This window comes from Ambystoma mexicanum, chromosome 1q (genome assembly GCF_040938575.1).
Source record: "Ambystoma mexicanum isolate Mex_15411 chromosome 1q, UKY_AmexF1_1, whole genome shotgun sequence".
NCBI lineage: Eukaryota > Metazoa > Chordata > Amphibia > Caudata > Ambystomatidae > Ambystoma > Ambystoma mexicanum.
The window spans coordinates 60,148,500-60,165,005 of record NC_090922.1 but is presented as its reverse complement, the minus strand read 5'-3'; the positions used below and the strand labels follow the sequence as shown (position 1 = coordinate 60,165,005).

General features: G+C 43.7%; 1 protein-coding gene across 5 annotated transcripts in view; it reads left to right on the top strand.

The window, feature by feature from the left end:
- The window catches only part of WWP2 (WW domain containing E3 ubiquitin protein ligase 2), a 1,426,252-nt gene that overhangs the window by 1,214,483 nt on the left and 195,263 nt on the right, over positions 1-16,506 (top strand). For all 5 annotated transcript variants that reach the window (XM_069635514.1, XM_069635513.1, XM_069635516.1 and 2 more), the window contains 4 exons: positions 5,917-5,971; positions 13,528-13,609; positions 15,825-15,953; positions 16,155-16,233. In XM_069635514.1, the coding sequence (XP_069491615.1) occupies positions 5,917-5,971; positions 13,528-13,609; positions 15,825-15,953; positions 16,155-16,233 (345 nt within the window). The remainder of the gene's footprint in view (positions 1-5,916; positions 5,972-13,527; positions 13,610-15,824; positions 15,954-16,154; positions 16,234-16,506) is intronic.

The window sequence follows — 16,506 nt, the reverse complement described above, 5'->3', positions numbered from 1 at the left end:
CAACAGAGTGCCCTGCAGAGTGAGTCTGGCCAGAGGGAAGAATAGAGCGAGAGAGAGAGTGAGTTGCACAGGTTGCGAAAGAGTCCCGTGGCGGGACAGGAAGCATCCAGGTGGATGTTGAAGTCTCCAAGGAGGAGGAGTTGAGCAGTTGAGGCCAGGAGGGAGGGAGAGAGGTCCACCCACTTGGAGAGGAAGGTTATTATGGTTGCCTATAACATGCAGTGTTGTGCTTGATTGGGTAATGCAATGTCGGCCCAGACTACTCCGGTTCTATATGAATCTGACAGTTGGACAACGTCATATGCATGCTAGTTACAATACTAGTGACTGGATGACTAGAAGATGCACATAATCTAGAAATGCTGGCAGGTTTGTCTCCCTAGAGAGGGGAGCGAGAGAAGAAACCCTGAAGTTGGGAGTAGAAAGAGAGAGGGCCCTGCAGTGAGGCTTAACAAGGAAGAAAGCCCCAGAGTGAAGAGACTGGAAAAAGCCCTGAATGGGGAGTACAGAAAAGGGAAGCCCCAGAGGGTGAAGAGAGAGAAAACACTCAGCCCCAAGGGGCTGAAAGAATGAAAGACTTCCCAGGTGGGGAGTGAGAAGGAGGAAATCCCTGGAGTGGAAAGATAGACAGAGAGAAACCCAGAGTGGAGACTAAGGAGGAGAAAAAGTCCAGAGTTGGGTGAGACTGCAAATACCTCACAGTTGTGAGTGGGAAGGAGAAAAGCCCCAGTAGAGGGAGAGACTGAGTGGGGAGCGAGAAGAAAAAGAACCCCAGACCGAGGAGAGACTGAGAGAAATCCAGAGTGTGTGCTAGGAAGGAGGGTAAGCCCTAGAGTAGAGAGAGACTGTAATAAACCAAACGTGAGAAGAGACACAGATACCTTGGTTGGGGAACCTCTTTAATGGGCCAGTTATCAAGAGTTGTATAACTTGAACTACAGCGACATGGGCCTCTGACAAAGATGGGCAGGGTTGGGTCAGGAGCCAGACGATCCCATCCCTAGGGGCGTTCCCTAAAGTCTATTATTTGTGTGGTGTTTTCTTTCATAGCAAAGGGAATGTGATTAGCTTAGACAGGATTCTGGACCCAAGGACTTTATTTAAGACTTATTGGCATTCTAAATAGCATCCTTTTGACTTTCTTTTGTAGAATAGATTTTGAGCTTATGCGTTTAGGGAAAGATTGGTTTTAACTTAAAGGGAAAAATAAATTAACGTTAAACCATGCCTCATTATCAGCATCCTGATTCTGACCTATGACAATCCTCAAGGACTATGTTTTCCCCGAACTTAGTGCTGTGAGACACCTTACTATGTGTCTCATGTACAGTTGCTCCCCAGGTCCCTAGAAATGGTGTTCCCTCCTGCCACAGCGGCTCTGTGTTTTACTATAAGGAATACGTCATGAAGGCTAACCTCTCAATTCATATCGAAGTTAAGGTTCCAAAAAGAAAGCCATGGCCACCTTCACAGTATAACAGGGTCACAACACATTTAAGAATGTTAATAGTATTTTTATTGTGTAAAGCAGAGACTTGGCTCGAGAGCAACTGTGCTGTACAGTGTGTGGGTAGCCAGAGTTTGAGCTGGCATCTTTTAACTATAGTGCAGTACTGTGAACTGCTGTCTGCATCGGTCTGTGTGTCCATTGGGATTGGTCCTTGATCAGGTGTTGTTGAAAAAGCCACATTTTGAGAGATTTGCGAAATTGCGAATTGTCGGGGCATTCTGAGCCAGTAATGAGATAGATTTCCAGAGGTTGGGTGAGTGACAAGAGGAGGATTGTTTGCAGGTCCTTGCTTCGTGGATGAGTTGTGATTCGTGCCAGATGGTAGATTCTTTGCACAAGCACAATGAGTGTGTGCCACCAGATATACGAAGATTAGACGCCATGTGTGCTGCCTATAACTGCTTTGCAGATGGTACATGCAGTCTAGAAGAGTCTCCTGGCCTTAATAGGAAGCCAGTGTAGTTTGCGTACAATGGAGGTGATTCGGGCAAATATCTACGCACCCTTAAAAAGACATGCTGCAGCGTGGTGGACTGCTTTTAGGAGTGCCAAGTAAATGGCTGGGAGCCCCATCCGCAGGGCATTTCCCCCTATGTGCGAAACCACAAGGGCCTGCACTACGGTCCAGAGGTTCTGCAGTGGTATGAAGGGTCTGATTTTGAGATGGTGTTGATTTGAAGTCACATCATTTGGGCCTTCTTGGCTACGTGTTTCTGGAAGGACAGGCTGCTGTCAATGGTGAAGTCTAAAGATTTTTCTGAATCTGAGAGTTGCAAATCGAATCCTTCCAGGTGCATATCATTGAGCCATTGTTGGAAAGGTTGTTATTGCTTAGTAGGGGACCTAGGTGGATGGATTCGGTCTTGGATGGGTTAAGTTTGATGTAGCCAGCCGACATCCAGGACTTGGATGATGGCTAGGTAATTGCGGCGACAGCTGATGTCCTGTGGGCTTTTTACTTTCATGTACAACTGAGTATCATTCGCCTGTTGGTTGATGGCTTTATCGGGATCTTTAAAGAGTGTGCCCAGAGGCTCCATGTAAGGGTTAAAAACAATTAGTGATAAGATGGAGCCTTGGGGGGACTCCGCAGGATATTGGGAGTCAGTTAAATCACAATGTTTTCTTCTAGACTTCCTGGTGTCTGCCCAAGCGGTAGGAGATAAACCAATTCAGGACAGTGCCAGAGAATCCCATTCAATGATAATGCAGTAGTGGACGGTGTTCAATGCTGCTAAGCAGTCAAGCAGGATGAGGAGGCATGAGTCACCCGTATCCATGATTTGGAGGGCATTATCCACCATCTGGATGGTGGCTGTATTGATGCTACACTTGTGAGGTGAGGGGGGCAGGTGAGGGGGTGGGAGTCTGACTGATGGTCTGACTGATGTAGTTTTTAGGTTCTGGTGAGTAGTTGTGTAGAGACTACTTTTTTCTAGATTTTCCTGATAATTGGGAGCTTTGTTATGCGCCGGTAGTTGGCCAGGTCGTCTGGGTCTGCGGTTGGTTTTTCAAAAGATGTTGTATGAGACCAGTGTTGGCGGTATCCAGGAATTACCCTTCTTTGAGGGAGACAATAATACAGAGGAGTGTGTGTTTAGCCCTGGGCGCATCAACTGTTCAATGATGGAGTCTGGGATGATATTGTCAGAGTAGGAAGTGGGTTTGAGGGAGGTGATTTGTTTTAATGAGGTTTGGGGGAGAGGAGTGAATTAGTCAAAATGGGCAGTGTGCGTGTTGCAGTGCTATGGGATGCAAAGGCAGTGGGAGGTTGATTTGAAGATCTGAGAATGTTTTAGATTAGATGGTCTCGCTCTTCAAGTGATCACATTCCCATCATACACTTTACTTCCGCATCACTGTAGCAATGCATTATTTTGCTCACACTGTCAGCTCTTAATGTGGCTTCTTTTAGAAGGCATTAGCCCCAGCGTTCTCAGTACCTTGCAACTGAAGAAATATGGGGAAGCAGGCCACCATACTGTACCGAAATGCTTGAACACATCTTCAATCCATCGCACAACCACGCATGCACACACCTCAAAGTGTAGTGATCACTGAAGTTCAAAGAGATCTTGAGCTAGAAAGACCTCCATACCACCGGTACATTATCCGTCCCTCACTGCCATGTGTAGCTGTCATCCAAAATTCAACTATCTGCCGCCCCATCTTCTGCTCTACCCGTTTCACCAGTGCCTGCTCCTGTTTTCTGTTCCTCCTTTACCTTACTTGGGTCTGGAAATCCCAGGAGTGTCCCCAATTAGGCACATACTCTGACAAGTCTCGCTACCAGGAGACCATTAGGTTGGTAGTGGGTGCAGTTAAAAAGGCAGTTTGATTAATTTCTTAATCTTTTGAGGTTCTGGAAGGCTCAGGCGACATTACGTTCTTCAGGAAAATCGTGTTTCCGTTTCTGGGTTTGTTAACCTGGAAGTAGTTTAGACAGCACTAAATTGTTATTTTTACTCTGCTGGTTCTTCCTGTATTAAGTTATTCGTTTTAAATGGGAAAAGTACAGACTTGTTGATTTATTTTTCATTTTTTGTATTACATCTTTCAAATACATGTACTGTTCACGAGGCAATCTTATTTCTTTAAGAAAAAAGCTCAATCATGTATCAGGTTGGAAATGTTGGGATTGGGATCAAAACAATGTTTTTTGTTTTGTATTATTCCATTGCAACGGTGCTTCTTAGTTTTGTCTCTTAGGTGGTGCTATACGTTTCGAAACAAATGCATTAAAGTACAGCTAGAGAGAAACTGCTTATGTGGAGGGTTACAAGGCTTGTAGGTAATGTTGGGTTATTTACCCACCCATTGACTGCCCATGGCCTTCTAATCCCTATGGCCATTCCCACTCACTTCCTGCCCCCCCAACCCTTGCAAAATGCATCCTCCTAGGATCTCTTTGAGCTAGGTTCAGCAAGCTTTACCATCAAACGTTGTGCTTGAGTGCCTGCCAGTGCTTTTTAAATCAGCCTTCTGAGAGTTAATAACTTAATTGTAGCTGTAAACCCACTACTGTTGTAATAGACATTTCTTAACCTAGGTCTGCCTTCAGTCGCTAGATTTATAAGCACTACATGGTTCCTTCACTGAAGTCCTCTTACAAACGAGCATCAGCAAAGTCAACTGTGTTGGCTTGTGTATAAGTATTAGGCATTTGCCAGGTACTGCCCTTATTTTGCAGCTACTTCCATCAATGGTCAGTTTTTACCACTACGGCAGATACATTTCCATGCCTATACAAAAGCCAAACCTGTCGGCATTGCCAATGCTCGTTTAGAGTAGGATTGGGAACACAATGAAAAATGTGTAAGGTTGTTCCAGGGGGTACTGATGGCCACTCTACAAAGACCTGAAACATCTGGAGAAAATAGATCAGTCAAAGCGATTTGTGGAATTGGTTTAATGCACATCGTGAAACAGAAGTTAATTTATTTAATGTTATTGTTAAAGTAGAAATCTGCTAGAAAACGACAAAACCTGAGCTACATTAATTATTAGGCAATATAGGTAAGAGTGTGACAGCATTGGCGAACTCTGGTGACTCTCAGTGGGGTTTGGGGTGAGAAGGTATAGGCAGGAAAAAGTGAAAGTAAGAAACGCCCTTCAATAAGCGATCGCAAAATACAGAAATATCCAGTTTACCGTCGATAAAAGGAAGTAAAACGTGTCTCCCACCTCAGAAAATGAGGTAGACTGACGAAAACAATTAGACAGGGGCATGCCTCCAATAAAAATAGTGAAAGTTGTTGTTTTTGTGTGTTATGTAGAGGGGTTGAAAATGTTTAATTTGTGGAGCTTTAAAGCTTGTATCTCCAAAGTAGGCGACGCTGCACATACATGCCTGGGCCTCTACACTCACTAAGGCGGTCAGGGAGCGAGTCTCCAGGGGGTATTTATGGCTTGGGAGGGGGTTGTTACGCAGTGTTTAATTCAGAGGTAGGATGAAAGGGGCTTTGTACGGTGAATTCAGACATTATCTGAGGTATAAGGTGTTGGAAGCAGCCCCCCCTTCTGTCTGCCCTGCTCATGAATGCCCCCTCAGTCCGTAGCCGGGGAAGGGGGTGGGGGTGTGTCGGGGCCGTACTCAGGAAGCTTGGGGCGGGGACATGGGGCGACCAGGCACTCTTCCACGGGGCAGGGCTCCCATATCTCCCCGCCTCGGCACTGGGCTCGGACACACGCAGCATGTCTGGCAGGACCACCAGTCACCTTGTATTGGCGCTCCTTGTGCTCTGCGCGCCAGCTTAGCCAGGAGCGGGTTCTGGACTCTCCTCAGCGCCTCGCCTCCGCCTGGATATGTCGTGAACCCACTACTGTTTACATTAGTAACCTCTCTTCTCTTCTGTGTGTGTTTTTGTGATGTCTTGGTGCGTTTTCCCCTGGGTGTCTTACTTCAGCCCGCCGGCGCCCCGCAGGAGAATGACCCGCTCGGACCACTTCCCTCTGGCTGGGGTAAGTAAAGCAGCAGCAAGCAGCGGCGTGCGACCTTTCTGTCCTGTCTCCCGGCGCCTCCTGCAGCTCCCGCGGCCGAACACGAGTATAAAGCAGCTGCAAACGCGAGCCTTTCCCCTGCCTGCTGTCTCCTGCGTGCGTCCCTCCCTCGCATATGCTTTTTGCTACCCTCTATCCTTGCTATTGAAAGCTTCAATTAACTGCTGTCAGTGCGCTCACCACTACGAGTCACTCATTGCCTTGTGCACCCTTTAAAAAGTAGGTGGTGGCAAATGGTTGTCTACACACCCTAATGCCCGTTACGGCACGGACTTGATCTCTCATACCCCTTCAGCTATTCTGTTTCCAAATGATAGCCCATGCAGCCTCCATAATGATACCTGTATTCTTCCCAGCCGGTTCACTATCTGGAAACGTCTTCCAAAGGGGGACCTAGGCCAATCCCACTTCTGTTCTGCCTCAGTGCCTAAAGATTTGGTAGACTTTGTTTATTCTTTTATCTTTCTTGAATTGCACATGTGCCCAAATATTATGTAGACATAATTTGGCTTTAACCCACTCCCATTTAAGGTTGGCACATGTCCAAGTTTTGTCATAGATTCTCCCCCTCTGCTCCTCCTTTATTGCAGTTGTGCTCAAGCCCTATCTAGGCCTTTACTGTCATGCCCCCCCCCTCTCTGAGCTTGTGAGGATTTCCAGGACTATCTCCACGTTTGGCTGCACCTCTTCACTTCTGGGGTGCCCAATCAACAACTGTAATGCCACCCTCCCTCTCTCAGGGATTATGTTTATTCGTTTTTGTGCCTTCACTGCCCACTGTTGAATTGCTGGTGTGCCCAGACTAGGTGACTTGGACCTTCTTAACCTAATCTCCTCTATTGGAGATTGCAGTAGATTCTCCATCCTTGCTCTATCTTTTACGATTTTATAGTCTATTCCACAGTGTCTCGACCTTCTTAGTAACTATAGCAGTGACTTCATCAGTTGGTTGTGTTGGAATAATTTCTCTGCCTTTGCCATGCTCTGCCCTCCCTCTGGGATTGCTGGAGTGATGCAATTTATACATGTCTCTGCCAATCCCAGTTCTTTCAGAAACTGTACTGAATGACAATTGAAGCATCATCTAGTCTACCTTGCCCTTTCCCTTCTAATCACTTAAGAATTTCTGGATAAGGGTGTGTTCCAATGGCTGCCTGTTTAGTCCTTTCCTTCTGTTGTCCAAGTTTGATGAAAATAGTCTAGTTGATGGCTATTGAGCTTTTACTCAAAAAATGGCCTTAATCACAACTATCAGAATCGGCAGGTGTGCCCCATGATTCTCTTTCTTGAGACATCTCTGCCCCATCAACAATGACTTGTGTGATCATTCTAGGGATATTGCAGTTCACAACTGCTTGGACCCGTTTTTCACCCGAAATACAGATCAGCTGGGGAGCATACCTGCCTACAGAGAGAAATAAAGTTACGTGCTCTTTACACATGCTGGTTCTTTAGCCATTGTTTCACCTCTTTCCCCATCAATGGATTGCTCTTGGCTCCTAACTTTCTTTTGATGCCTGGTTTCTTGCTCATGTTAGGAAGAAAGAGGTTCTTTTTACGTTTGAGTGTCATCTTCAAGATTTTGAAAGCATCCTAATTGATGACTGATGCACGAGTACATTAGGATATCAGTGTTCAGTTCTGATACCGTGATTGCTGTTTCGCTTGTGGCTATCAGTGTCATTTGGTGTTTATGGATTGTTTTGAATTTATGGAATGTCTTAACATGGAGTAAGTGTGTGTGTTTGTGTGTAAAACTACTGTAAGATGTTTCACTTGGTTATGAAGGGTACTTGCGAGGTTCTTCAGTGTTATCAGGCATATTTCATTGATCTGTGTGTGTAATTAGAGGTGAGATGGCGTTGTTTCATTGGTTGGGGATAGCTTAATGCATATGATATTTGGATGGTCTGTTATCTAAGCGTAAAGCTAAAGGGCCTGTTTCATGAACTTATTTGACAGGTTTATGTGAGATTAACGTGATATATCTGATGCGTTTGTGGCAGTTGTGTGACTAATGGATTTGTGTGATGCCAAGCTTGTTATTTGCCAGTATGTGGTTGGTTTTAGATTGTGTAGTTAATCTGCCAATATGTTTTATGCTTTAACTCGGGGGTCTGCAACGCGTGGTTCTCCAGATGTTTTAGAGGGCCACTGCCATCAGCCCTAGCCAGCATAGTCAATGTTGCGGGGCCATGGGAGTCCTAGTCCGAAACATTTGGAGAGTTCACAGTTGCAGACCCCCACTTTAGGTGCTATCTGGCATCCTTTGATAGGCTTAAATGGTGTTTGGTCTCTTATCTGGTGGTATTTGTTGGTTTTGTGTAGATTTATGGGGATCATTCGTCAGTATTTGGGCTTTTTGGGCTTATCTTCTTCTGATATGTGGGGATGTGTGTAAGACTGTGGGGATAATCTGACCTTATTGAAGGTTATGGGGTTGTGCTTTTTATCTGAAACTGTGCACTGCTTTGTGCTGGGGATAATCTGCCAATATTTGTGGATCTGGGAATTTTGTGTAATTTGTTAGTTGAATTATTTTAGGGGTTTTACTGCTCTGTGGGATATTCAGCTCTATTTGTCAAGTTTCTGGTGTTGAGGCGTTCATCTTGCAGCATCTGCGAAAGGTATGATTTCATTTATAAAAGTGACTGATGAGGGTGAGGGTTTTTTAACATGCTTCGTATTTATTTTTTAATTATTTCTCTTGTGGCATTAGGGGTTTTGATGGGCGATTATTAGTCTTTTGGAATATTTGAGTTTTTTTAATGAGATTTGAAGGTGTGCTGCCTGGTTTATAATTGGATCATCTTTATTGGCTTCTTTGCAATTCTTACTTTTTAAATTGAAGAACAGTTACAGCCTGCTGACAACAGAGTTACTTATTTTATACTCCCGCAAAATTTTTCTTAATGGCATGAAATTGTGTGAAGGTTCTGGAGTGTTAGCAGGCTCGGGTGGATGGTAGTGGATGATTATATTTTAGCTTGTGTTGGGAATTTCACTGAAATATGGTGACTTTTCTGCTAGTTAATAGAGATATGTTAGGAACAAAAGATTGAGCATTAATCCCTGAATCTGTGCCCCAGCACACTTATATTTGTAGCATAGGGATATTATTTGCGCTGATTTCTTGAGAGGTAGTTTACCTATATGCAATGAATTTCCTTTCCGTACAGTGCATTTAAGTTGCTGAAATCTAAGTTTCATTGCAGGTGGGTAGTCTTAAATACAACACATTTTTGAAATGGAACTCAATGAATCTAACAGTGACTGAGTTTCAAGATAGTTCTCGAAGTTCACCAGTCCACAAATCCTGCCCAATTGATTTGGTGCTAATTCCAATCAGGGGAAAGCTGACATGTCTCCAGAAACTCTACAAGGGCACGCATTCCGGAAATGCTTGTCAAACTGAAACTAATAGATTTGAATATATTTTGCGGAAATTTTGTGTGTTCTTTAGGAGCTTTTAAGATCATTGTGTTTGTTTTTCGGCTTTAAAGCCAGACAACTCTGAAGACTTGTTCAACCAGTGAGCAGGAGAGGGTGCAGGCTGAACAGGCCGCCAGCCTGCATATATGTTTGTTAATTGGGGCCAGCATTGTTGAGTCAGACATTCCGTGCGCTAATCTTAGACCAGTGATTGCTTGTGTACACTTAGGCAGTCTCGTTTCTGAAACTATAGTCCTGAAAGTGAAGGAAGGAGACATGTGGTGTAGTGGTAATTGGCCAGAGCATTTCCGAGAAACGTGAGCTCTATTCTTGCCTTCCCCAACGAGCCACACTGTGTGATCGTTCTCATACCGCATTATCATCCAGGGCCTCCATTCCTTTACCAACATTGGAGGACCTGGAGACCAGCTGTGTGTTGGTGTCAAGTACTTGATGAGTAAAAGCCCGTTTAGAAGGTGTGAAAAAGGGGTTGATCAGCAGGCACTAAAAGCAGCCCCTAGTTATAGGGCATCACCCGGTGACCAGAAGCTATCTCATAGGAACGAGGAACTAGTGCATAATGCGCTGAAAATCTGACTTACGCGTGGGAGAAAAACGATAATTGTTTGTCTGAGATATTTATGACCCGTTGTGCTTTAACCGTCTTCTAGTTGTGTCCTAATTCTCCTTCCTGCTCGCTCTCAAACACACAGAGTTAGAGTCCCATCGTTATGCTTGCATGCCGCCACTTGACCTAGTGGGGTGTCAGAAGTAGATCCTGGCAGCTAGGGTTTTCAAGGCAAACTGGCCCCTGTAGGCTTACAAGTATCAAATACACCCTGTAGGAATGTAGTGTTCCTCATGGGGGCCGGATTGACAGTCGTGAAATGAAATGTTCTCCCCAGGAGCGCAACCCCACTTAGTGGGTGTGAAAGTAGTTCTGACTGTGATTAGTCAGTCTTTTACTTCAGGGTTGCAAGTGTGAACTAGGGTGCATGCAGTGCAGGGCAGCAGTGATTCTGTTTCACTGTGAAGCAGACCACTCTCTTCTGAGATCTGAAGCCCCGACAGGGGAAACAACTCTTGCCTGGCTCCAGACCTTGCATTTCGTTGTCGTGTACTTCAGTACCTTCGGGTTTCACGTGCGCCAGAGCAGAATGTACAATTTGTGTACAAGCTTTGGCCCTTTCCTTGTTTAGTCCTGCTACTTATTTTGTAGAGAGTAATATTACTGAAGCAATACAAACCGGTTGGAAAAATGACTTTTAAAAGGAGTACATTACTGATTTCCAAACTACATCTGTTTTTCACTACAGATTTACAACGTAGTACACTACAAATTACTGTTTCGTTATATAATACTTTTTCATTCAGGTTGTACAATTCATTTTGAATTTACTAAAAATCAATCGAATGTGGAAGTGAATGTTTTTAGTGTGGTAAGAATGCACGTGGAAATAGTATTGAAGGTAGTCTGCTGTTTAGGTTCTTGCGAGTTAATCCTCGATTTGCCCAAATTGCTTTTAAACCTATGAATTCACTACTGCAAATTATAATAGGGATATATAAAGGGGATACAAGTAAATAGGCAACCCTGAGCCATATCAAGTTTGTTTTTCTGGCATCCAAACATGGTAGACCATGGGCGAGCACACACATGCCCCTGTATAAAGGGACGGGGTCATAGGGCAATGGTGATTATTAGTGACTCTGGGACCCTCTTAGAAAGAGCCAGTGTGGTGATGCAGCCATTCATATGACGGGGTCCTTTTGGGAAACACATCTCTGGCCAAGACCATGAAGGACCTCCAGCGGCATTTGCAGAAGTGAGCTGTGGTGTGAGTGGGTCAGCATCCATTAGTGACACTAAGACCGTGAGCTGTTGTTACAGTGATAATGCATCTTTAATTTTCCCAACAGTCTTTGGATATGTTGTAACTGTAAGGGTGGTGCTGCAGCTGTCCGTGAGAGAATGATGGTGTTTCAGGACCATCATTGACAGTGTCTTGCTAGAGCTATAGGTCTCATTTGTTCCTGAACAATTACTTAAAAAAGGATTTGTGGACAACCAAAATAAAGTGTTGCTTCTCGTAAAGAAAATATATTCTTGAACTTGCTGAACACGTTTAGAATAGGCCTGCTAGTACTGTTTGCAATGAGGACCAGACTAAGCAAAAGCACCCAATATGTATACTTCTAAAGCAGCCACAATAACAGGCAATCTCCCCTACAGGAGGTTCATTGTCATTAGCAGAAGCAATGGCAGAAACGTGCGACCCCCCTGGTGCGGAGGGGAGGGGGGACTGTGTTAAAGCCCCAGAATTCTAAACTGCATTTTTGATTGGCCCATAAATTCGAGGAAAGACTGATTAATGACGTCCACCTCTCATGAACAAGTGTGTATATGCGATGAGCAAGTAAAACACACTGAAAGGCAATGAGGGTTCTGGAGTAAAGCATGATGATTAAAAAAAAAGGCTAAAAGGATACTGTGGGATGGCGATTCATTCAAGGGTGGAGGTTGTACTTAAATGAGGACTGTACAGGAACACGATGATCTCATTCGTCACTGGCAGGAATCTTTCTAAGAATGGAAAATCACGCAGCAAATGAATGTCCCTTTCATTGCTTACAGACGCAGGACTTTATTAAAAAATGGTGATTCGAATGGGGCCCCAGAAAGCTAGCCACACAGGTTTGAATCCCGGTCTCGCACTTAGAAACTGGTCTCCAGTATTAAGCGTGTTCTAAAAGAACAATTATTAAAAAGAAAAATTATATTGTAGCAATAATTCCTTGTTGGCAGGGCTAAAAGGAAGGCATTAAAGAAATTAGCATCCAATCTTTACTGCCATTGTTCAGGCACAGGTATTAATCAGACAGTTGTCTGAAGAAACTGGCCTCCTCTACATGGGCCAGATAATATCACCCATTGATAATATATGTTTGAATGATTGCTGTTGATAATTAGCTCACCCTCTTGAGTCGTGTGAGGGAAACAATCTTGTTTTAAGACGTTTGAAAACTAACTGACAGTAGAGTGCACATGCTTCATATACAACTCAAGTAGTGGGATTCCGTCCAAGTACTTGTGACGTTAATGATTTGAAACTCTATTTAGACTGCTCACGGTAGCACTGTAGTTTACAGGGGCAGCAATGTGAAAATGTTACTATGAGTATAAAAATGCAAACGCATGTAGACTAAGGGAGACTCAGTTGAGATGGAGCATGCTGCTTGTTTTGAATGTGGGAGATTGCTGATGTTTGACACCAAAGCATGAAAGAAAGAAACGTTTTGGACGACAGGTGGGACTTCATTAAAGACTGGAAGATTATCTGGTGAGGTTTGTCGGAGTAACGTGTGCTTAAGTTAATAGTCCGAGTGGCTTTCAAGCAGTAAACATTCCATTGCTTCCCCCCCACCATCATCTCCAGTGAAGTCCTTGTCTCGCCTCTCTTCATGATCTAGTTGGTTGAACAGATGTCGGTTCTACTCCTCATTTAGACTATGCTACTTCATCTTGCCCTCTCAAGGCAATACAGAATGTAACAGCATTGATGACTCTTGCCACATCTTGCTTTTTCACTTGGACTCTTTGATTTCTCTATGGATCCTTGTTCAGGCCCACCCCCTGCTTTTAAATGGTCACTGGTTTTGCATCCATGGTGCTAGGCCAATTCTTCTCACAAACCTCACTCTTCTTTCAGCGCTGCATAACCTAATTACACGCCTTCCTTTTAAACTCTACAATCCGCTGTCTTTTAGCAAGTCCTTCATATTCTCAACTTAGTGATGTTGGAAACTCTGCTGCCACGGAATTGCATTTGATGTTCTGGCTAACCCTAAATTTTAACAGTTGACCTAAGTAAGGCCCTTTGCGCCTTTCTAGAGCCTTTTCCTGCTAGAACCCTTCCCGCATGTTCAATGGACCAAGATGCCACTGCTTAGTCCTATTCTTGCCGGCAGCCTGGCTTTTGCTGTCTTGCTTACGTTGAGATTCGTGTCACTCACCAAGTGACACGTTCAGGACATGGAGTTCGGGAAAGGTTCCTTTCACATTGCACATATTTTTTTTCTTCTAGAAAAGAGACAAGACAACGGGCGAGTGTATTACGTGAACCACAACACGCGGACGACCCAATGGGAGGATCCCAGGACTCAAGGGTAAGAGGTGTTCTTTGTCAGTAACGAGCATTTATTTACTTTACCCCTAGAAAGCAGTACTACAACATAGTATCTTGGGTTGCTGCTCACTTTGCCACACTACAGTAAAAATAGAGCCTAACAAACGCAGAACAGGACAACAGACCATTACCTGCAAAGCAAATGTAGTCCCTTCCAGTGATAAGAGCTGCGTCATGCACCAGGTCACTTCGGCATCTTGAAATAGTCTGAGAAGTGATTACCTGTCTGAGATGTCTTAACACCCTCTCAGCATAAATATCAGATAAAACCAGTGCATGTAATGGACCCAGGTAGGGATATTTCTGCCGCCGCAGGCTACAGCAATGTGTCCAAGCACAGGGCAGAGAATGGAATAGGAAAGGGCAGTAAACTGTGTGGGTAGAGAAATGTGGGGGCAAAAGGAGCCTTCTTTTTTGTTTAAAGGGGGCTTGACTCAGAAAAGGCGTTTTTACATAAGGAGGAAGGGAGAGTCAACAGCTACCCCTGGTCGGCCGTGTAATGAAAGTAAGCTTGAAGGGTGCAGGTACCTAGGTTTCACAAATCCTAGTTTAAGATGGTCACAGACTGGTTAGAGAGGAGTTAGATAGTAATTAGTTGTATTCATAGATTCAGACACACATCTAAAATTCGTAGGTTCACAACGGGGAAAAAAAACAAAAGACCGCAATAACATATTACCAGTCGAACAGTAGTATTTGAAATCACAATACTTATGCTACTAACCCTCACTTACCCAACTGTGATGTTATAACAGTTTGCTATTCTCTCCTGTAAGCCAAATAAGGCTCATATGTGACTATTTTTAAGGTTCTTTTGTTTTTTTTCCGTTGTGAACCTACGAATTTTAGATGTGTGTCTGAATCTATGAATACAACTAATTACCATCTAACTCCTCTCTAACCAGTCTGTGACCATCTTAAACTAGGATTTGTGAAACCTAGTTACCTGCACCCTTCAAGCTTACTTTCATTACACGGTTGACCCTCCCTTCCTCCTTAAGTAAACTGTGTGGAACAGAAATACGAGGGTAGGTAGAGGTGATGCGGAAACCACCTGTTGTGGGTTTTGGTGGGCAGTGTTGTTGGTGGGATAGACATCAAGATGGTTGATCTGATAACCTAAGAGAAATCTGGGAAAAGGCAGAACAGTGAGATTCAAGCTGGTTTCGCCCGAGCAAACGAGGTGGCTGAATGGAACAGAGATGTGCTTTGTTGGGGCAGAAGTGAGGGCATACACACTTCTCACAAAATAGATATGTGAAAAACAGAGAGCACGTAAACCACAATGAATAACATTTTAAAACTTTTTTTACCATACTTAAAAAAGATCCATCTTTCTGGTTTTATTGTCCAAATAAAAGAAACCAAGTTTTTGAGACTTCTCACAACTTAAATTAATTTGTTTCAAAAGAAACCACAAGTTGGCTGCATGTTTAAATAGTTTTGTAAGCAAAACAATAGAAAAGAGTTTTGTTCTGCTCTAAAACGTTGGATCAAACTATCACGAAGGGCCTTAATCGTGTCCTCTGTTTACAAATACTTTTATTTTTTCTCTGAACTGAACTTGGGAGTCCCCTATTCTGTTTCCACCAATTAAGGCAAATTCTCCTGACTGGAGTAGCCCCACTATCACATCCATGGACTAGATCCAGTGTACATGGCAACAATATGCCCCCTCTTGTAGCATTCCTGCTATGAACTTAATGAGAACGCTGGCATTTGTCCTTGCCTTACTCTGTTTTGTTCTTCTTTTAAATGGTCTATTAATAAGCGATCATGTCTATGAGCAGGTGTTAATGGGAGCTTCATACAGGAAGACAGGCAGAAATTCAGTATGGCTTATCTGTTTAGCAAATTTTCTCGTTTTTTAAACCAATTAATATAGAAACACATTTTTGGAAAAACATATTTTTTAAATGTAGCTAATTATTAATTCTGCTGAAAATGCGTATTTGTCTGATATTTGCAGCAGCTGCAGACTTATTCGATGTATTCTGCTGCTGCTTCTTGTGTATACACCTACAATATGGATAAGGGACAGCATTCTTGGCTATTTAGCCGGCTCTTAGAATGCTTGTCCTCCAGTCTTAGCAACTTCTTATTTTGAAGAGTCTCTTTTAATGAGCCAAATCAACTTTACTCAAGACTGGCAGCATGCGTTTGAGATGTCATTTTGTCCTTTGCTTTAATTACAGAATGATTCAGGAGCCTGCACTCCCACCTGGGTGGGAGATGAAATACACCAGCGAGGGAGTCCGCTACTTTGTAGATCACAATGCCCGGACCACCAGTTTCAAAGACCCCCGACCAGGGTTTGAATCTGGGTAAGTCTCTATCTAAAGCCTTAATTTCTTGGCATTGAATTTGAGATATACACGCCCTCTGCGATGCAATTGATTGCTTTTGGGATTATGCATTCATCTTTGTTGAGGGTTTTGATGCAGGTCTATGTTTAAAAACCAGTATGGCCGATTGCACCTCCATTGAAGTTTACATTTCTTTACATGTGGTTCATACACTTCTAGGAGCAAGCACGGAGGTCCCCCCGCAGCATACGACCGAAGCTTCCGCTGGAAGTATCAGCAGTTTCGGTTTTTGTGCCATGTGAGTATTCCCTTGTTTTGCATTACGCTGCAGCCCTCCTGATGGTTTCTATAACATGTTCGATTCACAGAATTTGAGTACATGTCACTATTAGATTAATACCAGCTAAGTGCTTTTACCCAGCAGGTGTATTTCTTACCTCCCACCTTGTACAAGTATGCCCGTTAAATGCCAGAGCCAAGGTAGAAAAATCTGAGCCATTAGTTGGAAACATCATTTATTTGCTAATGCTGCATGTTTCTAGGTGGTCATGCAGTAAAACATATTGATTGT